Below are 24,317 nucleotides of genomic sequence, written 5' to 3'. Positions count from 1 at the left end.
TAAATGGGCTATTCACACATTGCTGGTTTTTGCTTGTAAACCCCAATATGCAGTATATTCATACTTCATACTTAAGATATTTCATTGCCAATGCCAGTAAGAAATAGATTATTTTGAGAGTCGGTGGACAGGTGGAGATACAGTTCTTTCCAAAAAGAAGCAATTCCTAAAAGGTCTCCCAGGATTCCTTGTAGCTTTTTATCCATTGCATAAAAACCAAAATCTCTATTTACTACATTCAAGTTAGGAAAATTATCGACTTTGGGTCGTAACATTAAGAGAAAATGAAGCTAAGATCTGATTAAAGATCACTTAAAATGGAACTAGAATGAAAGAAAAAGATATCTGGATTAACAACCCATGAGAGCTTTACTGCCACTACCATAAGCAGTAAAGAAGCTGGTTGCCTTGTTAGCCCAGTACAGCTAATATAAAGAGTAATATAGGAAGGCTTTAGATGGAGGCAGCCCCAGTGACAAGTTCATGGATCAGGAAGTAGCTGAAAGTAGAGGAGTTTGGCATTGCAGTCACTGATTCTATGGCCCAACAATGGTCCTAATTGATTTTGATGCTCAAATTAGGGATGTATCATGTCATTCAGTGATTCAAAAACTATCACTTTAAACTTAAGCCAAAACAGAAACTGCCCAACTGGAAACTACATCTGATGTAAAATCTAGAATGAAGAATAAATGACTGACTGACTGACTCTCCTATTGCTTAGAATGAGAAACTACAAACAAAGGCAACAAAAAATGAAGTGAACTTTGCAGATACCTGAGAATATCAATTCTGATTTAGGGGTCAAAAGTAATATTTGTTTATATTGTTGTTTTAAAAAACAATCATTTTAATTTTGATCATGCTCAGAAAACATTTGCAGGCAATTTTGACTGTTCTGTGGGAGTAGAATCCTACCAAACTTCAGAGAAAAAGCCACTGTGGAACTTTTCAAAAAATACTGTTTTCAGTGGGAGTTGGGTGAAAGTTTTACTTAAGCCTAAAATTGTTTGGGTTCCTAATAGTACTATAGACTTTGTAGGACTATCACTTCATTTAAAAAAAAATCTCTCAAATTATAGGCGTTATTGGGGAGAATGGAATGGAAATATCTACAAACACTATCAAACTCTTTAAAATACAACCTCCCACTTGAGAAGCTGCTACCAAAACATAGAATCACAGCTGAGAAGGGCATATTACTCTATATCCCTCCTGTAGATACTTCGATCGATTGGGAGAGCTTTGATGAATCAATTCCTGCTATTAGAAGATAGACCAGTCAATCGCTCCTTACCTCTGCCTTTTTCTTAACCTATTTTCCATATATAGAGAAGTAGAAGTAAGGAGGGATATGGGTTTCTTTTTAAGCTCTCCAAAGTGCTCCAAACTCAAAAGACTTTGTCATTCAGTTGGTATGGAAGTTGGTTGCTTCAGAGAAATCGTGCTTTACATTTGCTTGCTTTCCAGAATATCAGTACACTCAAATTTGGCATGAGGGTTGTCAAATTCCAGGGCTTATCTTTACTCAACCCAATCCATCTGCTCACTGCATTAAGGCCCTGGCATTCATAAGCTTCCCCTTACTCCCAATTTTGGGAGCCTTATTTGTTTTATTTATTTTTTGCATTTCTGAACCACCCATCTCCTTCAAAGAATGGTGTACAATAAAAATGTAAAATTAACTTTGTTTTGCTGGAAGAACTACATGTCGTTGCTGCAGTATGCTAGACTCCTGTCCATGACGGGATGGTGGGGCAGGGTGGGTGGGTTGGGGCATAGTTGTGCTTTAAGGCCAAGTGTATGATTAAACTGAGATGATCGCCTCAGGCAGGAGAAGCAAGACATTGCAATGTTTTCCTCTTTTGGGTGATAAGTGTTTTAGACCAGGGGGTCTCCAACCTTGGCAACTTTTAAGACTTATGGACTTCAACTCCCAGAATTCCTCAGCCAGCTTCTGGCTGGCAGTTGGTCCACAAGTCTTAAAATAGCCAAGTTTGGAAACTCCTGTTTTAGACAACTGAAGGACAAAATCTTATAGGGAGTCCCTGCCTCTGGTATAGGTGAGATTATTGTCCCATTACTAGCCTTCACTACTGTGCCAGGTGATTACCATATGTGAAATGAGAAGGGGACCATAAAAGATTTGTATTTTAAATTATGGCCTGGGTTTTAATTATGATTTCAATAAACCATTGTAGGCATAAGAAAATAGACCATTGTGTGCTAATAAAAAAATCAACGGTCAACACAGTGTGTATATTCTGTACTAGAGGTTTTTTTTGTCAAATTGTATTGCACCATCTTGTAGTTGAATAAAACTCTTATGTTCTTTGAAGCTGATTCTCCCTAATTCAATAGCAAAAGTATCCTATATTTAATTTTCAGTGAAAAGTTCATGAGAGTTATATTACTCTCTTTAGCTTTATTCCAAACCATGCCCTATTGTTTCAGTTCTTAGTTAATTGTCTTATGTTTCCACCTATTATAGCAATAGCAGAGGGCTGCATACAGACTCTTCTAACTATAGGGAGCTGATTTTGTGTTTCTGGTACAGCAACTTCATTTGCCATATGGCAGTTTTGAAATCAGGAATAACCCAGATTTGCTGCTCTGTTCTTAAGGGAGGCCTATGCCCAAAGACCACAGGTATGGCTAGTTTATTTATTTAGGCTTGTTGGAGTTAAGCATTAACATAGCAACATATAGTTTCATAGTCTACAACATAAAACACTGAGAAAAGTATAGAAATTCAATTATCAGCATGCAATTTAAATCTGCTCAATAAAGTTTATAGAAAGTTCTCTGTTCTTATCTTCAATATTGTTTCAGTTTTCATGAATTTGCATAAACTCTAGTTAAACCAACTTATAAAATTCAATTACTTTGGCATGATATACTATTCCACATAAATTATAAGTAGGGATATACTACTGCATAGCTTTGGTTCTATGTATGCTTAAGGGGTTTTGTTTTGCAGATTTTATTTTGGTTCTCATAAAAGATTTAGACAGATTACCATATTCAAATTAATTTGTTTTGGATGCATTATGCAAATATCTAATTCTCTGGAAAAGGCTTTAATGTTGGGAAGGGTGAAAGCAAAAAGAAGAAAACCATCACCAGCATGGTGGCTGGAGTCCAGTTATAATGGTGATGAAAGTGTTGTTAGGACAGCTGAGGACAGGGTTAGGAACCAGCCTATAATATCTATCTATCTGGTCGCTAAGAGTTTGATACACATACTCAATCTACCAATCAAAAGATTTAGATCATTATTTTCCCCCTTATCATTAAGGCAGCGATTTGCAGTTCTGCAGTCTGTGAAGATAAGTCTTCGCCTATTTGGTGACATCTTACAAGTGTTGGACTACAACTCTTGTACTAACTCTTGTTCCCATTCATCTTGGCTTATCCTGGCTTGAGTAAATTGGGTTCTATTTTAAAGGACACCACTACACCTGAAAGGCATAAGGCTGTGAAAAGCTGTAACAGATAAACAAAGGGTTTATTCAGGTAATAGCACAACTCAGTATATAGTTTTCCTTAACATCTGTACGGTTTGAATACCTAAGTCTGCAGTTATGTATAATAAATACAATAGCTTGCATCCAGTTGAAATTCAAGGGTCCTAATATATAAAAATAGTCTTGATTAAGTTCCATTAATTTCAGTAGGAAATAAATGTGTGTTCTGCAGTGAAGTTATTAAAATTCAATAAATTTAATAAATGTGGGATTGCAACCTGTATCAACTATTCAATCTTTCAGTTTAAAATAAAATAAATTTTAAAATAATGTTAACATAAAAGAACTAGCCATTTCTAACTATGTAGCTTTCAGGCCAGTCCTTTTTCTTTTAATAGTTGTTTGATGCTCATTTCATAGAATGAGTCAGGATATTAATGATTTCTTGAAATATTTTCGGTTCTTAGCACTGGCACTGCTAACAGTTGGAAGGACATACAAACACTTGAGTAGAACCATTAACTATGGGGAGTATTATGGTACTTCCTTACAATTCCTAAAATGTTTCCTAGGATATCAAATTCACGTAGTACTAAATCCCTGTCAAAATGTTACAAAACTAGGTGTAATAGAATGTAATAGACACGATGACATAGGCAAACTTAATCCAAATGAAACATTCCTCACATAAAAGATTCAAAAATTGTGTAATAGACACCAGGAGCAGAGAAATTATTTTCCCTGCCCCCACTTCAATATAGTTGTTTATATGCATGTGTGTACACATATAGAAAACATTTAAATGTTTTAGGTCTGTTAAATATTTCTGGCCATTGTGTATATTTAATTAATTAAATATAGTTAGCTAAATGTACACAATGGCCAGATATATTTCTAGCCTCTGTTAAGAATTGTTGCAGAATCAGATCTTAGCTGGGTGATTCTACCAGAGCGGCCTTGGAATCTGACAAACCAGCAAAACGGCTGAAGCTACTACAGTACACTGTGGTTCCCAAATGGTTGATAACAAAACACCCAGGTAAAGAGACAGAAATGCGAAGAGAAGAGTCCTGCAAACTTTTCAGATCCGGCAGCTGCCCCGCCTTGCATTTTCTGTCTCTTTCTGTCTTTTTTTTTTTTTTTTGCCTTGGCAAACACAAAACAGATGGTCCATTCTGCTTCTTGTTTATTATTTTACTGCGGCTGCTTTAATAGCTACAATCCCAACAGTATGTATATGCCCGCGACTTTCAAGATTTCACATCTGCTTGCTTACCACCAGGAAGAGGAGGGATGCGCGTGCTGTGCCCCGCCAGTCATTCTGGGGCAGCCGGGGGTGGGGGTGGGGGAGCTGGGAAGGGAGGAAAAGTAAGCGGAAAGCCCCCCCACCCCCACCCCGGAGAGAAAAAGCCACTGCGATCCCCGGAGCGAACGGGAAAGGAGGGCTTGGTTTCAGGAGGGCGGAGTCGGGCGCTGCCCACGCCATAGTATATTTATTTATTTCGGGGGGGGGGGCGGGGGATCGAGGGCGCGCGGGAAGCGTGCAAGCGACAGGTGAAAAGGAGCCCTCTCCGCGGAGCCTGGTTGCAGGGTGGGAGGAGGTTTGGCCGGGTCGGGCGCGCGAAAGGGAGCAGCTCTCTGGCTGTAACCTACATTAGCCCGAGAGAATAGAGCGAGTCCATATGGTAGATGCTGCCTGTGGATCTGCAGCCGCCCGAGCGATGCCCTGCTCCTACATGCCGCCCAGCTTGTGCCAGATGGCGCCTGGGCCAAAGTGGCCGGGCGGGGTGGCTCCGGTTAGCCAAAGAAACCTCCGAGACAAGTCAAAAAATCAAAAACACGCACATACTAACATCTGTCAGAGCCCACCGTGCCTAGCTAGCCTTTTCAATCATGAATTAAAGAGCCCCCACCGCCCTTCTGTTCCCCTAGGCTAGAAACTCATCACCATTTATCAGCACTGATGCTATCTGGCTTCTCGTTTTATTTAGTGCCGGAGCTCTTCGCGTCAGTTTTGACAGTTGAGGAGGAGGAGGAGGAAGGGAAGAGAGGGAGGGAGGCTAGCAAGGCAACAGCGGTTCTCTGCCTGCCTTACGCCGGATGATCCCCCTATTTCCACAAGCCTTTACTCGATTCCAGCTACTTCTCCTCCAGAAGAAGGTTCCGGTATTGTCAACGGCGCTGGTTTTCCTCTCAGGACCTTGGCAAGGGCTTTCTAGGCAGCCCCCACCCCTCTGTGTGTGTGTGTGTGTGTGTGTGTGTGTGTGTTAAAAACCGCGATCAGATCAAGTGCGTGTGCCGCATTTTTCGCATCTTCCCCCTCCCCCGCCCCCTCACTTCCCCCGAGCCCCACCCACGCCTTTGCTCTTCTGTCCCAAAGGCAAGGTCGCCTGGCCAGGAGTTCTCAAAAGAGAATTGGAAGGAACAGAGGAGGAGGGGGGGGGGGGGAAGTGTTAGATAAAGTGGTTGCCCCAAGCGTTTAAAGAGAAAGGAGGCCACCTACTCAGTGGACAGGGGGAGGGGGGGGAATCCTTGCCTTACAGAAAATCACCGCGAGGGGCCAAATCCTTGCAAAGTGTGGCCCTGCCTGCGATGGATGACAAATGCTTTTTACGTTTGTTTATTCCATGTATATGCCGCCCATCTCGCGACTCATTTTGGCAGCCGTTCAGCAAGTTCATAGACGAGGCTTTTAAAAAAAATTTTTTTAAAAACCCTTCAGACTCGCCTAAGAGCCGGCCGAAAGTTGACAACGTTTCAGGGGAGCGATTCCTCCTCCTACCAGCAGCCATCCGGCTTGCCCAAATTTTGCCCTTCCCGGGTGTCCACCATCTCCAGTATTTTGCCCTCGGTTCTTCTCCCGACGGGTTGCGGTGCGATCATTCCGCATCAAAGTCGCCGGGCTCCCTTCTTAGGACTCCCGGCTTGAAGGCAGGCGTCCAACCTCCTCTCTGCTCGACTGGAAATGGAAAAGGGTATTTCTTTCAAGGTTGTTTGCCAACCAGCTATACCAGCTAAAGAAAGAACGCGCCAACGGGTTGTTTCACTTATTTTGAACTAGGAAGGGCCCGGTGGACCTTCCTGAACGGAGGGCTGGGAGAAAGGTGACAAAACCTCATTATCATACAGCTGAAGGTTTATCTTCTCTGTTTCCTCCCCCCCCCTTCCCTATTTAACAACAAGCTGAAATAAAAGCCACATGAAAGGCCTCCTCTGTGCTTGGCTTTAATGAGGGACACGCGACTCAACAATAAGCACACATTGCAGGCAGACCGAGGGGCTTTGCTGGCAGCCTGCAGCCAGGAGACGGGCTGAGCCTCCCAGGTCGGTTTCGCACGAGCCAGAGGGAGGGCTCCGGGCTCAGCCTTCATCCTGTTGTTTTCACCGAGGAGAGCGGCGTCGGCGGGGATGCTCTGCTGCTGCTGCTGCTGCCTCCTCCTAGGGCGGGCGCCCATCCGTGGCTTCTTCCCTCCCCAGGAAGCCAAGCCATCGGATTTCACCTGCTCTTTTTCTTTCCAATTGTCGCGCTCTGGGAGCAATGAGCTTCCCGCACGCCGGAGAAGGTGGCTTTGGAAAGTGGCAGTGAATTCCCCACCCCCCGCCCGCTCCTCCCGCAAACGCTTCCGAAGGGCTGCCAAGCGCTTGCGGGACAAGCCTCGCTTCGCTTGCCCATTTCCATCCGGAGAGGAGAACGCGCAGTGGTTAGAGCTCCTTTCGAGCCCAGCAGCTTCGAGCTGCTAAGAGTAGGAAGCCCCGCAGGAGGTTCGGCCAATGCGTGCAAGGGCAGGTGGGGAGTCTTCCTCGCAGAACCGTCGACCCGCTTCGTTCCTCCTAGCAGGGGTGTGTGGGCGCGGGCGCTGCACCTACAGGTAGAGACGCACCTGTCTGGGGGAACCTCACTATAGTTCCAAATGGATCCACTTTCCGGGGAAACGGAACGGGAATAGGCAAGACCACACTGACCCCTGCTTCCCCCCCACACACACACACATACCTCTGCCCTTGGCTGGTCTTCCCTCCCTCCCTCCCTCCCTCAAGTAGCCAGCCTCAAGAAGGAGCAAGCCCACGAAGGCTGGGCTGGCGAACGATCAGCTGGATTCCTCGGGGTGAGAACTGGGGAGGGGGGGGAGGGGGACGGACATGAGTCCCCCGGCCACCCCCAGCCATTCTGGATCTGCGGGCTGAAGGCCACACATTTGACTCCAATTCCAGAAAGATGAAAAGTGGGAGGGATCTCCGGCGTCTGACTGGCAGTTTACATAATGAGCTTGCACAGCTATATATGCAGCTGAAAGGAAGCGAGTCGCCTACTTGCTGAGCGAGCGCGGCGAGGTCGGGGAAAGAGGAGCTACCGGTACCAGCACGCCGCGGCCCCGGGGACCCCACCGCCTCTCCCTCTTGCCCGCCTCTGGAGTGTTATCGAAAGGCGGCCGTCGGCGAATCTTTTCCTCCGCGGCTGGCTTCAAGAGCTGGATTTATACCCACCGCCTGCCCTCCTCCCGCGCCGAAGTTTGGGGCGTGTTCGGGAAGGGAGAAGCCGCTGCACGGGGCGACCTGCGGGCGACGACTTTGGGGCCGAGGCCAGAGACGCATCTTTGCAAGCCCCGAGGAATAACAAGGCGAGGACGCCAGCGCAGCAGCAGCAGCAGAAGAAGAAGAAGGTGGACGCCGTCAGTTCCCGCGAGCACCCGAGGAGGATGGCCGCCTTGCGTCTCTTGGGCTTTGCGCTGGCTCTGGCGCTCCCGCTGCAGGTAATGGCCCAGCCGGGGCAGGGGGAGGCGCGAAGGCTCGGCCGGCGTGGGAGGGGGGGGGGAGAGGCAAGCTCTGACCGGGCTCTTTTGTGTGTCTCTCCTCTTTGTGCAGCGGGTCTGCGGCTCCGGCGTCTTCCAGCTGGAGTTGCGCGAGTTCGTCAACGGGCAGGGCTTCCTGGCCAGCGGAGAGTCGTGCGGGGCCGGCTGCAGGACCTTCTTTCGCGTTTGCTTGAAGCACTTCCAGGCGGTTATCTCCCCGGGCGCCTGTACTTTCGGGACCCTCACCACCCCGGTGCTGGGAACCAACTCTTTCGCCATCAAAGAGACGGAGGGCTTCGGCACTCCCATCAAGTTGCCGTTTAACTTTACCTGGCCGGTGAGAGCTCACCTCCAAGAGACCTGGAACGGGGGGGAGGGGGGGAGGAGGAGGAGGAAGGGGAGGAAGCAGCTAAAGGGGAGGGCGCTGCCCGGCTGGCCGAGAGGCAAAGGCGAGTCGCTGCGGTTCTTTCCTTCTCCTTCGCTCCGCGTCCTGCCAAAAAACTGCCGCCGCGTGGTGCAAAGGCATTTGGAAATGCGTGGGTCGAGCGAAAATGTCAAAACGGGAATGGCATTCGCAGCGCGCATCCCGGGGCTGTGGAGGGATAGCGAGAGAAAGATGACCTGCCGTTAGAGAAATTGCAAATAGTTGGGTTCCCCAAGCCCTACACAGCCCCTTTCCGATCCCCTCCATTCGCCGCTTTCTCTCACTGCTTCTTTTCGTCCAACAGGGAACTTTCTCGCTGATTATTGAAGCCTGGCATGCCCCTGAAGGTTATTATCCAACAGGTGAATACCTTATGTCTCTCAGCGGTCGCTAGGGGGAAGCCGTGTGCTACCTTACTTTATTGTACATTGAAAATAACTCCCAGAAAATAGTTAAATTTTGGGGGGGGTATTGTTCCAAAACAGCTGTCACTAAAAGCTAAATAAATACATCTGAGCGCAGATAGAATTTTAGGATATCGTTTTGGTGCTTGTTTTAGTTTGCAAGCCAGAGCTGTGTTCCCTACATCTTGATCGGTTTTGCTTTGATTTTTGTCCTCGACTTAATCTCCACACAATTGTGTTTCCTCCCGTTTATTTTTGGCGTGGGAAAGAAAGGAGCTCTTTGGTGAGAAAACGACAAGGCTGCCAAGAAGTCCTGACTGCCTTTTCCTGTATTTTACACCTTTTTCAAATTCCGCCCTTTGGAAAAGGAATAATGGCTTTGGGATGTTTTTCTGACATAAAGGAAAAGGATATTTCAACAGCAGCACAGCTCTTATTTTGAAAGCGTCTCTCTGAGAAAAGTGGATACTAAACGCAATTTAAAATACTGGCTTTATTTTTTTTTAAAAAAATAGGGACTCTTTATTCCTTTCTCTAAAATAACTGCAATCAAGTAGCTGAGTCCTACATATTTCATGAATTTTATATATTTCTGTTGTGAACAAGAAACGTTTTACAGACTATTGTTGCTTGAACTATAAGGAGTTTCCCCACTCTTGGAATTTAATCACAATAGTAGCATTTTCCCACAACTGCCATGGATAAGCTGGTTGATTCTTTTTATTTGGAAATCACAAGGACTGGATTACCAGGATTTCAGACTCTTCATTTTAAATTATATTAGACATCCCATTTGGAAAACTTTTTTTCAAAAAAGCAAACCCGAAGGCATCAAATGATGGAGCATGTTGCATAAAATCTGGACACTAGGGGAGTGTTACAGATGACCCTGGAGAAGGCATACAAGGCGAACTATAATTGGCAAATAGTTCTAATAAATTAAAACAATGTGTTAGCAGGGTAATGTAATATGACTAAGGCTGCCCCACCATATGTTATTCATCAAGGGAAAGGACAAAAGGAACTGTAGCCAGCATGGGTTGGCATTGGCATTGCTAATAAGGGTTCACTGTCTTCTATTGGAAGGATGCAGGACAAGCTAGATTTCAACACTGCTTGGTGCCTTCCCAGGTCTTGAAGCATGCACTCTGTTTAATGGCAGAGTAGCTCTACTATATTAGTAAAGCAGCTCCGGAGCCCCGTTGGGTACCCTATGAGGGAATTCTGAGGGGAATTGCCACTTGTTACTGGAAGAGCTGCTATAACTTAACTTCGAGAGGGAGAAGTTAAGAGAGAGAAGCAAATCTCAGCGTGGAGAATGTAAGGGTAATTTCCTCTTGTACTGCTGCCAGTGATGCAGTTGGTAAAGACACTCCTGGTCGGATGTCCTCCTAGGGATCAATGTGGGAGAAATGCCGAGGAGTTTGGAGCAAGTGTACAAGTAAAAGTGGAAAATTGGGGGAAAGCGGCGTCTCCTGGAAGGGGGAGCGCACTCTGGTTGCCTCTAGATGACAAATGTATCCTTCGCAGGCTCCGAGATCCCAGCTCGGAAATGGCTCATCAGCCAAATGGCGATCCAGCGCTCGCTGGCGGTGGGCGAGGACTGGTCCCAAGACGAGCAGAGCAACCAGCGCGCCAAGCTCAGCTACTCCTACCGAGTGATCTGCAACGAGCACTACTACGGGGACAACTGCTCTCGTATCTGCAGGAGTCGGGACGACCACTTCGGACACTACGTTTGCCAACCTGACGGCAGCTTCGTCTGCATGGCGGGCTGGACTGGAAACTACTGTACGGAGGGTGAGTAACTTTCTCTCCCCCCCCCCAGTTCGCGGACGAGTAGCCGGCGGGAAGCGCCAGGCGAGGAGAAAGAGCTCCCCCTGGTGCTTGCGCGTGGCTACAACGCTGCCGTCGGCGCGTGCAGAGAGGGCGGGAGCGGGAGGAAGAAAGTGCGGGCCCGCCTGCTGTCGGTCGCCAGGGAAGCGCGCGCGGGAGGGACCTTCACTCTGACCGTTGTGGGGGTTGGAAGGATGGCTGTGGAGATTCTCAGCCATCCAGGTCCATAGCTGTCTCAAAGGTGCTTTTTCAAAAGGCAACTGGACTGGGTTTCTTGTTTCCTTGAGGAAGAAGAAGCTATCTGTCAGAAATGGTGTAGGGTCTCCTGCTTTTTTGGGGGTGGGGGGGACTAGATGACCTACAAAGTCCCTTCCCACTCTGTTAATCTATTTAATCTGTTTAAAGGAAATGTTTGGCTTCTCATCCAAGAAGCTCCATCAGTACTGGAAGGACAGTACCTATCCTTCCAGCTATTGCCTAAGTGCTAAGTCCATATAAGTCTACAGGTAGTCCTCAACTTACAACCACAACTGAGCTCAGAATTTCTGCTGTTACGTGGGACATTGGTTCAGTGAATTTTGCCTCCATTTTACGGCCTTTCTTGCCACGGTTGTTAAGTGAATCACTGCAATTACTAACTTAGTAACATGGTTGTTAAGTGAATCTGGCTTCCCCATTGATTTTGCTTGTCAGAAGGTCACAAAAGTTGATCACATGCCTGTTGGGACACAGCAATGGTTGTAAATAGCGTCTGAATTTTGATCACGTGATCATGGGAATGTTGCAAAGGCTGTAACTGAAAAATTGTGATAAGTCCCATTTTTCATGGCCATTGTAACTTTGAGCAGTCACTAAATGAATTGTTGTAAGTCCTGTATGGTCTAAGTGCTAAGTCCATATAAAGCTAAGTGCTATTGCTATCCCCCACATCACAATTGATGAAGCTTCTTGGATGATAAGCGAAACATTTTCTTCCTCCTCAACAAAAAGACAGTCTAGTTACTTTTTGAAAAAACACCTTTGAGGAGCTTGAAGGAGTTTCATTGGGGATAAGGAGGATTTGGATTCAGCCATGTAGGATGTTCTATTGCATTGAAGTTAACACTGTTGATATTTTGCTACAGAAAGATATGTAGGCTGTTTCTTAAATATTCCTAACCAAGAAGACAGTTGTACTTTGGGCTTTTTCGCTTTGATTGCTAAAAACATTTAGATTTAGAGCTAAAGTCTAAGTGGGCAGTCCTGTTCTCACCAGTCTTCCAAAGCTAGTGGCTGTAGTGCTGTTGCTGAAATTGTACAGTTTACAGCCAAGTTCTACTTAGCTGGGTTGAGGAAATCAAGTCTGTGTTTGTTGTGAAAACAGTACTTTCTCAGGGCTGAAGGAAATCTGTATTTACTAGCAATACAGGTGCTGTGTTTTTTGAAGATATCTTTACAGAAAAATCAAATGCAGTGTAGGATTTACAATTTGCATGTAAGTACGCAGTTTTATGTAGAACAAAACTCTTTGGGAGCTCTGTGGTGACAGACATAATTCTGAGCACAGCACAGTAATATTCCACAAGTTTCTTGGATGAAAAGTGAACTGTTTTCGAGGAAAAGAAACAAAAAAAAAATCCAGCTGCCTTTTGAGAACCACCTTTGGGACTTCAATTTTAGTGCAAAACTAAAATTTTGCACTAAAGCCCTCCCCTGTTTTTTCCCCCAGGATAAAACTACAAATCATACCCTTACTCAGCTATTGACTTGTCAGAGTTGTTATAAAAATGAAAAGTGGAGGGAGGACAAATTCTACTGAGTTCACAGGGAAAAGAACAGAACACAGATTAAGTATATTTTCAAATGCATTAAAGTCATCCTTGAAAGAAGTTTTGAATCTTTTTTTTTTCTAGCCATATGTTTAGCTGGGTGTTCAGAAAAAAGTGGATTTTGCAGAAATCCAGGAGAATGCATGTAAGTATTAAACTTGAGAGCCAAAATTCAAGTATAAATCCCAGGGTTTTTTCCCCCTTCCGCTTGTCAGCATGCATAACACTTTGTCTGTCTTGGGACTAAATGTTGTTGCAGGTATTTTAAAACTTCTCCATTTCTTTCCAGTTGTCGTAGTGGTTGGCGAGGCCACTATTGTGACGAATGCGTTCCTCATGTGGGCTGTCGTCATGGTACGTGTACAAAACCAGGAAAATGCTTATGTGAAGAAGGCTGGGGTGGCCTGTTCTGTGATCAAGGTTAGTGGATAGTGGATAAAAGTGATGACAAGTGTTCCTTCTTTCATTTTCTCTATTAACAATATGCCTTCTAAAAATATTTTGGATGGGATCTAAGTAAGAGAATGGATGGGATGGGAGCCTGGTTTTCCTTGGCTCCCAGCTATGTCCTGGAAGTGGGAGTCCTATGAAGCATATGTAGGGTTGCTGCTGCCTGCAGGGAGGCAAGAAAGGGAAAGTTCCACTATTTGAACCGTTGACCAAAGCTGTATATAATCCCATTTCTTTAAAATAGAGATGTTGAGCATTCAGCCGTCTCCCACAACAAAAATTCTATCTGAGATGTATTTATATAACTGCCTTAGTCAAGTGAGTAAAAGATTGAATGGCTGCATTCATACAACATGTTAATCTTGGTTAGTGTTAATTTTGATGGATTTTTTTTGCAGTTTAATATATGATATGAATGTAGCCCACAATTTATATCAAAATTAGGAGAACTCAGAATAGTAGTTAATTCTATAAGCAGATTAAGTACGTTTATATACTTAATATAAACTTTTATATTGATTTAAATATATACTTTTGAGCATAACTAAGTTGTGGACATTTCTGTCAAAAACTTCATTAAAAGCAACAGACTCATAAGGACCTATGTTATCTAAGAGGAAATAACTTTATACAACAAGTTTAACTTTATATTTTAATAAACTATTAAGATTCTTTTTAAAATGACACTTTTGGCACAATTATATGACTTGTCCTTAGCTAAAAAAAAATGATACGTTTTTCAAGATGATTGATATGTGCTTCCATTTACAATCCAAGTTATTTTTCTACCATGGATAATTTCTTAAAAATTATGTTCATGCCATGGGCATAGTCATGGGTTAATTAGCAATTGCAATTTTCTACCAAAGTCTATTCCAAAGCTGAACTGTATTTTAAGGCGGTGTTTCCCAACCCTGGCAACTTTAAGATGTGTGGACTTCAACACTCCTAGAATTTCCTAGCCAACATGCTGGCAAGGGTAATTCTGGGAGTTGAAGTCCACACATCTTAAATTTGCCAGATCTGGGAAACATGGTTCTAAAGCATATACAAGCTCCCCACTTGAAGTGTTCCTATTCCATGCTGATGCTGAGTGGATTCTAAGACATCTTAAATATTAATGAGCCATTTGGGAACTGGGTGGAACAAAAGAAGTGCACTCCAGTGGTGCATTGTTTAACATAGTCCCACAGAAAAATAGATAGTTCATATGTTGTATATTGTATACACATTAGAATTTAAAACAATTGTTCTCTGCATATCAGGCAAAGGTTATAGCCACTACTATTGGACTACCATTGCTAACAAGGGTCTCATACAAGGTTAGGGAGCTACAGGGCAGTGACCATAAACCCAGGTGAAGGGGATATTCCTGTCACTACATGCAATAATCAAAGGGTGAGGGTTTGCCTAGAACAGTGGTTCTCAACCTTCCTAATGCCACGACCCTTTAATACAGTTCCTCATGTTGTGACCCCCAACCATAAAATTATGGCTCGGTTCCTAAGACCATCAAAAATATGTGTTTTCCGATGGTCTTAGGTGACCCCTGTGAAAGGGTTGTTCAACCCCCAAAGGGGTCACGACCCACAGGTTGAGAACCACTGGCCTACAAGGAAGTGAAGTGCAGCAGACAAACTGCTTTTGAGTTGCAAAAGATGGAGAACAATACTTTTTAACATGGAACAGGAAAACACACTGGAAGGAGTTGAGGATGATGTCAACCTCCAAAAATGATTGGAGGGCATTTCTATTATGATGGGACAATATAATGGTGCAGATAAGCCTCTAATCTTCAAGTTAGTATACTCATTCTGACCAATTCTAAAGCAAGTTTGGTGATGCAGACATTTTTCGGTCAGAAAAATACTGTTGTAGATCCCAGAAATTTCTTCCCTTTCTCACAGCTGCGATTGAATTCCACTTCATCTTCTAAGTATTTGGGTTGAGTCCTCTCTGATAGACTTCCTTTAATTTCAGATCCCATGCTTCCAATTGTTCTGATATTGACAAGGACAATTTCAGTTCCTTGGCTTTCAAAACTTTTTTCTCCCAATGATCAATCTGTACTGGTCTCAGATATGCTCTGTCACCCTCTTTAATTCAGTTTGCCCTTTGAATCAGGTTGACTGGTACAATAATGCTGCTTATTATTCCTTGTATCGGACTATTATATCTATAGCAAACAAGGTTCATATAACCCTAATTTTCTTGGATATTTTGAAAGACTGAAAAGGGTTGTGCTTGCATGATCACCTGGAACAGATAATTTAGAAGATGTAGTATGTTGTCTGAACTCTGAATTTGAGAGAAAATAAAGTGAATTGATCAAGCTATTATTTGTACTAAATATTTGTTTGAGAGCAATTTATAGTATGATTTGCAAGGGTGAGCAACACGTGATCAAACAGCATTTGTAGCTAGCTTGTCCTAAAGACAAGGCTTGGTCCTTGTCCAATCTTTTTGAACTACTCTGAAATATACCCGGAAACATTATCAAGGAAAGTTTGTTCTGTTGAAGTATATATGACCTCATAGGGTGATTTTTATGAGTCAGATATTGTTGGCATTTGAGAGCCAGTGTGGTGGTAGTGCTGGAGTAGAAGTAGGGAGACCCAGGTTCTAACTCTCTTTCAGGCATGGAAACCAAGGGGATCATCTTAGTCCATTAATTTCTTCTTGGTCCTAATCAACATCAAGCTTATGTGAAAAGTGACTGATGCATTCATAGCTTTGTTATATGACTTAAGTGTCTTACATTATTTAAAAAAATAAGCAACCAATCAGACAATACTAAGAAAAAAAATACTAACGATGATATTTTTTTAATACCATCCTTAAATTTCATTATTGCAAATCAGTCAAGATATACAGAAGTAAAGAATAGCTCCTGGTGTAACTCTAATGTTTATATATTTTTTCCAGTTTAGGTTAGTTTTCAGAATTAAATTGTCCTTGGAGCTACACAGACATTTATGTTGGCTTTGACTGTCCTCTTCTATTGTTAAGATTTGCTCCAGCAGATGGAATGCTTCTTGTCTGTTTTCATTATTAAAGGCACCATCCAGATGCCATCTCACCTTGGATATGCTAATTGCACTAACTGCTGTTTGTCTCTCTATTTCCTTGTCTTGTTATATATTGGGATTTGATCTAGGGCAAAAATGAAGACTTCAAAACTAAGCTGTTCCTTATGCGTGCGTGCCTGCTTGCTTTATTTGTTCATTTGTCTTTTGTTTAATTATTTAATTTATTTACTTATCTATACTTGGAAAATGTTCACATTTCCCTTATTGACAAGGTGAAGAATAACTGAAGTAATAACCTTGGACAAGTTTATTTTAGTCATTTTCTGTAGTCCCAGTAAACAGTAGTGAAGGCATATACAGCTAAACAACAAACTATCAGGCAAATATATTTTGGCCCAACTCATTATGTCTTACTGTGCTTTTCATGTTTCTTCTTTGCAGTGTCTTCTCTGTCTCATTGACTGATAGTTTTCTACTGTGCTTTGTTTCTTGTCAGATCTGAATTATTGTACCCATCACAGACCTTGCAAAAATGGAGCCACTTGCATGAACACTGGTCAAGGAAGCTACACTTGCTCTTGCAAAGAGGGATTCACTGGCAAGGACTGCGAAAGGAATATTAGTGAATGTGATAGCAGCCCCTGCAAAAATGGGGGTAGTTGCAAAGTAAGGACAAATTATATGCTAATAGTTAATTTATAAAAGTAAAAATGGTGTTATTATTTTATCCAGTTCCTTTTTCAAGGATAGCAGGATTGCACACATGAAGTTATGTTAATATATATTGACAACAATATACTGTACACACAAACCACAGCTCCTATTACAACTATTTTCCTCGCACTCAGGAAGGTGCTACTACCATATATAATAATAACTCTGTCTTTGTGTGCACCTCCTTCAGTCTACATGTTTTATTTTTATGTCAGTCATATTTTAGTCCAATTTTATTTCACTAGTTTGAAAACCTGCAGATTTTTTTTTAAATCAACAGTTCCTGCATATACTGTGATTCTGTTGTGCAGCGTAGAATTAATAGAGGGAATAGTGACACCCCAACACCTGAAGAATGTTATCACCAATAATTTGTATTTGAAAGGACAATAGAGGTTATTCTGAGTACCCAATTTACTATTCTTACAGCAGTATTCATTTCAAATATTTAATATTAGCTAAATATATAATTTATAGCAATTGTCAAGGATAAACTGAGCATAAAAACATTTCTTTCCTGCAGTTCACATTGATAGGAATTTAGTGTTAAGTACTGTCATGTAACATTAAGGTATCCATTTTTCTGATTAACAGAACCTTAGAATTTTTACCTTTACATTCATAGCAAACAATATAATGCACACAATATAATGTACCCGTCATCAAATCACAATCAAATCTTAATATAAATAAAATACAATGAATTATTTTTCATAGGATTACTTTTAAGTGTGAATCATTGGAGTCATTAATAACTGGTTTCTGGATCTCCATAAGTATATCATTGTTAGACAGTTTTTTGTATATTAATTATTTTAAACTGTTATATGTGCCCATGCAAAAATAGCTGTAGTCTGAAAACAACTGCTGTTTCATAGAACTAAAATGTATATATATTGTTTGCTTACTCCTATAGGATTTAGGAAACGAATACAAATGTACATGTCTCCCAGGATATGATGGCATTAACTGTGAGCATACTACCTTGACTTGTCTTGAGTCTCCGTGTTTTAATGGTGGAACATGCCTGGAAAAAGAAAAAGGAACTAGCTATGCATGCCTTTGCCCCATGGGATTTACTGGATCCAATTGTGAGAAAAAAGTAGACAGGTGCAGCAACAATCCCTGTGCTAATGGTAAGCCATAAGAAGAGGACTTAATTTTTGAGGATGGTCATGAAAGAAACCTTAGTTTGCTTCTAATTTACTTTATAGCACACCAGTTTTATTTTCATTCCTTATGAATTTTCTAAGTTGACAAAATACTAATCCTTACCTTCCATGGATGTTTTTAGATATTTTTAATTAACAGGGGTAAAGGAGTAGTTTGTAACTTTGTACCTATATAAAATTCTCATTTATTAGGCTATAGTAGCCATGTCAAGGAACAAATAAAACATATGTACAGTTTTGTTAAATTTGGACAAGTGGTTTTTTTTAAAATAAACATGTCTTTAAATGAAACAGGATGTTCACTTCTAATTCTACCCTCACTGAAGAACTTCAAGGAAAGATGTTTAGAATAAAATATCCCTCAACTTTGTATTCTATCATAGATCTGCCACTTATCCTATTTTCCCCTAAACTGAGTTTAACTCTCCAAAAAGTCCTTAGGCAATACAGTTACATCTCATGAGAGCCTTTGTTCATTTTAATTGTGTAGGATAGGAAGCAGGTTCAGTAACAGATTAGTGAAACCAAGACAATATACACAGGACACACAGAAACATCATAGAAGCAAATCTGTAGGACCAAATTATATGTGTACTCATTTTTTGAAGATTTTGTTTAAAAATGCAAAGAGGAGAGAAGTTTAAGATGAAACAGGAAGGGGATTCTGGTTTGTTTTAAATAGTTATTTCCAAAGTTGAGTATTCTAGCTTGGTGTTAATTTGTAGCTGGACATTCCTACTCTGCACTATTGTAATCATTGCAATGCTTTGTGAGCACTAAAAAGGCTTTTTCCCTTCTGTAGGTGGGCAGTGTTTTGTAATGGGCCAACAGCATGTATGTCGCTGCCGTCCAGGCTTCTCTGGTCAGACGTGTGAGATATACATCAGCAGATGTTCAAGAAATCCCTGTTCCCATGGAGGATCATGTCAAGATCTTGATGCTACCCACGATTACAAATGTACTTGCTTGCCAGGCTTCACTGGCAAAAATTGTGAAATTAGAACTAGAGATGATTGTTCTTCTGGACCATGCCAAAACGGGGGGACATGCTACATTGGGCTTTATACTAAAAGCTTTGCTTGCCACTGTCCCTCTGGCTTCTTTGGTATCCACTGTGAATTTGCAATGAATCCCTTTCCAAGCAACCTTCCACCACTTCCTAAGCCAATTCCCTGGGTGGCTATATCCATGGGAGTTGGGTTAGTAGCTCTCCTCATCCTGTGCTGCATGATAGCCATTGTTATCCGACAGATGCAGAGACACCCAGAGCAAAATTCAGAAACTATGAACAACGTGTCTGACTTCCAGAAGGAAAATCTCATTCCAGCTTCTCAACTTAAAAACACCAATAAAAATAAAGACCTTGAAATTGATTGCGTACTGGAGAAATCAAACTACAAACTTAAAAACCATACATTGGATTATAACCTAGTGAAAGAACTGACAAATAGAGGACCTCAGGAAGATAAATACCTTAAAAGTGAGAAGTGTATAGGAGAGAAATCACCTTTCTGGCTATGCAGGTATGAAAATTTCCTTTAGAAGATGAATTTATTTGCAATGTTAACTATGAAGAATAAGAGTTGTGTTTTAGTGTAAGAGTCTCAGAAAGGAGCAAATGAGTCTGAAAATATTGATGAAAATATCTGCCTTTGATATTTTTAATTTTTGTATGCTAATTAGTATACTAATTCTTCATTATTACAAGAAAACTAATTGGCCGTGTTTTGAAAATACTTTATTTTTCTAATTAGAACAAGAAATAATCCCGACATGAGAAAATATTCTGTGTAAGCTTGAATCCAATATACTGGTTTTTAAATACCATTTTATTGGTATTTCTTTCTCTATGTCCTCATCCCATCTCTGTTTAAGCTAACATAATGGCATTACTATACTATAGCCCATCTTAGTTTGGAAACGATACTGCTGTGAATAGAAACTCACTACTTCCCTGGATCATAGCAGAACTAGAATAAAACAAGGGATGATGTATTCATTTCACAAAAACCTCTCCCTTCCCTGTCCTTCCTTGCAGAAAAGTGGATGGACTTGATTTTATGATTGTTTTTATGATCATAAAGTGAGTCACTGTGATCCTTCAGAAAATCATTTGATCATTAAGCGAATCATGTGGTCATTAAGCAAATCCTGTATATCCACTGGGTATTTTTTGCTGTTTTCTGCTGAAAAATGGCAAAAAATGTTGCAAATCAAAGTCACATGACTGTAAGATCTTAAAATTGGTCATAAATGTGACCTAAGTGCCAAGTGCCCAAAATGTGAGTAAAGTGATCACAGGGTTATGCACAACAATTGTAACTTTGAGGGTGGGGTGTAAGTAGGTTTCTGAAGTCTATTATAACTTCAAACAGTCATTAAGCCAATTTCCATAAGTCAAGGACTATCTGTAAACCAAATTTGGTGAAATTCTATCCTCTTTTTAACACTGAAGGGAGGTTAATCTATTTTCCAGAGTAATAATCTGAACTGCTGTCTCTAGTTTTTCTTACTATTGTGCTAATCTCATCATTTTGATTATGTGTAGGTTTAAATAGGAGTTTTCCATATTACAAAAGTTCCCAAAGTCTACATTCTACAATGTTACTCCTTCAAGAAATTCCTGTAATTTGAGCTGGGCTACAGTATATCACATGTTTAGACAGTCTTTTTATTTTAAAAAAAATAAGTGTTTTCTTTTTAATTAGTCCTTTGCAGTCACTTTTTTGTGTATGAAAGGTAAACTCAAGGACATTTAATGATGAGTACAGCTACTCCTTATTCTTATTGATCTTGTGTTTTGAAAAGAGAAACAAGTTTTAGTCTTAAGTGTGTCTAAGTTCACAGCTGTTGATTTGTCAAATATAACAAGGGGTACTGATAGAAACCATAAGTGCCTGGGAACTGGTTGCTCTTATTATCTGCTGTCTCTCATGCCAGTGCCTTTTTTTCTTTCAACCACAACTTTCCTAAAATATCCTTTTTTCACATCTTGCAATATAAAGCTTTGACATTGGTTCTGAATTTTCAACATGTATTTTATTTTTCAACAGTGAAAAGCCAGAATGTAGAATATCAGCAATATGCTCTCCAAGGGATTCAATGTACCAGTCTGTTTTTGTAATAACAGAAGAGAGGAATGAATGTATTATAGCTACAGAGGTACGTACATTGCCTACAGAAATGTGATCTTTGCTCTGAATAATGTTCAGAAATGTGACATTCAGAACGAAAAGTGAGCAATGCAACTTGGTGTTTTTAATGTAGACAGGCATATACATGTGACAAATTACATAGAAGGTTACAAAAATAGAAAATTTAAAATATTGCTATCACCCCAATAAATTATTCAACAAAGTATTAAATTCAAATTCTGTGATCATGGAATAATTTTTTCCATGCTCCTGCGTGGGATCCTGTAACCCATGAAAAGTTGAGGATGGTAATTGGGGGGATCTTCAGAATTGCAAGGGATGTGACCCAAGAAGGTCAAAGCAGAAAGAGGAAATTAGGGGAAACCAGGAAACCTTGTGCGATCAGAAATAACTCTGTTACACAACACCTTCTCTGAATCTAAGGTTCTAAATCAGAGCATAGGTAATAAGGACACCAGAATTCAACAAATTAAAGCATTGACTATATAAGATTGGACTTAAAGAGTTACACAGGTGAAATTGAACTTACAGATCATAAAGATCCTCCCTCTGTTATTAAAATAGTACATTCAAACTATTTAGGTTAATGATTGTATTATATCTATTATATTTAATTTTACTTTTATATTGGATTAATTGAAATCTGTTTCTCTCTCACCTATGTTTGTGGCAGGTATAAAAGTGAAGGCTGTTTTCACCTCAGTTCTAGAGTTCTAGAGATGCCACGAAGTGGACGTTTTACTACATTGTTTACAATTCAAAATTGGATTGGACTTGGTGGTTGTTGTTTTTTTTATTATATGCAATTTGCTGCTCTCAGGAGGAAGAGTGGATGAAAGTGGGTGAACTGGACAGACTGTGAATTTAAAAGATGCAATATACCTTTTTGCCCCCTGTTTCCTTATTTTGAAGTCTAATAGGAGGAATGTAACTGACTACTAGCAGGGGAGAGACGAAGATGTCTCGTAGTAAACTTTGAAAGGACATGCCAGTTGCTCATGGACAGTTGTATGACTTTCCAGAACTTAAGTCTTGAAAGGTGCCTGTCAGCATAAAGGCCCTTGACATTATCACAGAGTTAATCAACATCACTGTGAGAAGAATGAAGAAACATATTTTTCTATGCAGAAAAAGGATACAGAATAAATGTCACAATTTTTTTTCTGGATTTGGAAGTGCCTAAATGCGTATCTGAGAATCTAGAGAGCCCAAATCAAGACTCACCAGCCTTTCCCCCTCCAGCACCCAAGCAGTATTGTCCAGGAGTGGCTTTCAGCCACTCTTGTTGTGCCTGTATTTAACCCCTTCTTTCCCCCCCTCCCCATTTATTACTCACAGACAACTTAAGGAACAAGGCTACTGAATTGGCATTTTGCCTCCTTGGATACTGGTTTGGTGAACTGAGCAGTAACTGGGATTTGTTCTTTTTGTGAATCACAGCGGTTTCCCCAGACATAATCTGACCCGAGAGAGAATGATGACTTTTCTCTTTCATAAGAGGAAACTGAAGCCCAGAGCTCCCTGAAAGCCTTATAAGTGCGTTTAAAATCAATCAGCTGTTTTCATGACCTTTGCACTACTAGTCACCATAAACAGAAGTGTGTTTTTCTGTGTTACATGTATAAGGAGAGGATTTTTCTCTTGGAGATCTCCATCTGGTGCCACCTTTCGACTGTAGATAATCTGGAAGATTGTACCAGGCAAGCGTTTATGATCCTGCCTTTCTATTACTTGCTGCAGAAACTCCCACACTGATTAAGTTGATTTTTTTTTTCTAAACACCTAACAAAGACTAAGCTACAAAGGGGACTTTGGTGATGGTGGTGGTGAAATCCATTACGTGGCAAGGGGGAACTTTAAAGCCCTTAGTTTGCTCTGTTTCTTCAGTTTGCTACAAAGAAAGGAATATCCTTAAGTTTTTGAATCCAAAGGAGCAGTTCTGAACTGGAAATTCAGAATTGATATAGACTCTCTTGTACATTTACAGCAATAATAATAGACATTTCAGATAGGAAGTGCTGTTCATAGCGATAAACAAGTACTGTGGGAAAGAGAATATGGCGGAAGCAGAGAGAGGAAGCAAATTTTCATTCAAGGAAGTTGGGATCGTGTTTTTTGTGATGGAAGAGCAATGTTCCTGACCTTGAAAATCCCAGGCTGGATTAATCCATCTCCAGCCTTGAACTGTGCAATCAAATTCTTGCTTGGCATGTTCACTACTGACATTTTGGTCTGACCACACAAGACCATTGTGAAGAGGAGCTTCAGAAATCAATAATATGGTTTATATTAGTGTCTGTCTGTAGTTTATTTTGAAGCCTAGCATTTCAATAATTTAAAGTAAAAATCAGAAGCACTGAACTTTCTACATTTTGTAACATTATTTTGTATATAATGTATATTTATAATCAGAAACAGAAGTGTAAATATGTTTATTACATATGTCATGTTTTTATGTGATGACAAAGTTTGAATTTTATTTTTTTTTCAAATAATGAAGATACCTTCTTGCTACTGCAAACTTTTAGTGTGGTTTCTTGTGTTACAATTTAGATTCATGATCTTGCAGTGTTTACAGATACCAAAGCTTGCATGATAATATAAATTTATTATTGCTAATATTAGTATTTCAGTAAATGCACTCAATGTGTGATTTGAGTTACAGAACGTTCCATTTGATATCAAATTTAACCTGTAACCATAATAGATTTTAAAAAATAAGATCTTACAAGATGAGTAAAATCTTCCCATATATAGTTTTTGATAGAAATAGTAACGGGAAAGTTCTCCAAGTTGTTAATAAAAACACACCTCAAATTTATATTCTATTAACAAATGCAACTTCTTTAAGTGATTCCCTTGCTTTTCTCCACTGTAACTGGAAATCATGGTGTACTTGTGTTAACATCTGTTCTGAAATAGAATTAATGTGGAGGAGCAAGTAATGGAGTCATTTGTATAAGATAATAACAGATAACAGATAATCAGAGTTGGAAGGGACCTTGTAGGTCATCTAGTCCAACCCCCCACCCAAGCGGGAGATCCTACACCATTTCTGACAAATGGCA

At 41.0% G+C, this 24,317-nt stretch overlaps 1 protein-coding gene across 1 annotated transcript; it reads left to right on the top strand.

Annotated features, from left to right (window-relative positions):
* Positions 1 to 7,639: 7,639 nt before the first annotated feature.
* Positions 7,640 to 23,767, top strand: DLL4 (delta like canonical Notch ligand 4). Its single transcript, XM_026710011.2, has 11 exons — positions 7,640 to 8,218; positions 8,331 to 8,594; positions 8,986 to 9,043; positions 10,616 to 10,885; positions 12,814 to 12,874; positions 13,019 to 13,149; positions 16,705 to 16,874; positions 17,839 to 18,058; positions 18,897 to 19,617; positions 21,148 to 21,256; positions 21,923 to 23,767. Exons 1-11 carry the CDS (start codon positions 8,165 to 8,167, stop codon positions 21,926 to 21,928), a joined length of 2,064 nt encoding a protein of 687 aa, XP_026565796.1. The 5' UTR covers positions 7,640 to 8,164; the 3' UTR covers positions 21,929 to 23,767.
* Positions 23,768 to 24,317: the final 550 nt, after the last annotated feature.

Source organism: Pseudonaja textilis, chromosome 1 (genome assembly GCF_049901715.1).
Source record: "Pseudonaja textilis isolate UNSWEBS1 chromosome 1, rPseTex1.2, whole genome shotgun sequence".
In the NCBI taxonomy this organism is placed as follows: Eukaryota; Metazoa; Chordata; class Lepidosauria; order Squamata; family Elapidae; genus Pseudonaja; species Pseudonaja textilis.
Note: the sequence above shows the minus strand (reverse complement) of the source record. Positions and strands in the feature narration are given on the sequence as shown.

Bases quoted from the DNA above. Each gene is read 5' to 3' on its own strand.
- DLL4 (XM_026710011.2), top strand. From the start codon at position 8,165: ATGGCCGCCTTGCGTCTCTTGGGCTTTGCGCTGGCTCTGGCGCTCCCG. The intron at 12,875-13,018 runs GTAAGTATTAAA...ATTTCTTTCCAG, and splicing joins AGAAATCCAGGAGAATGCAT to TTGTCGTAGTGGTTGGCGAG. The intron at 16,875-17,838 runs GTAAGGACAAAT...TTACTCCTATAG, and splicing joins AAAATGGGGGTAGTTGCAAA to GATTTAGGAAACGAATACAA.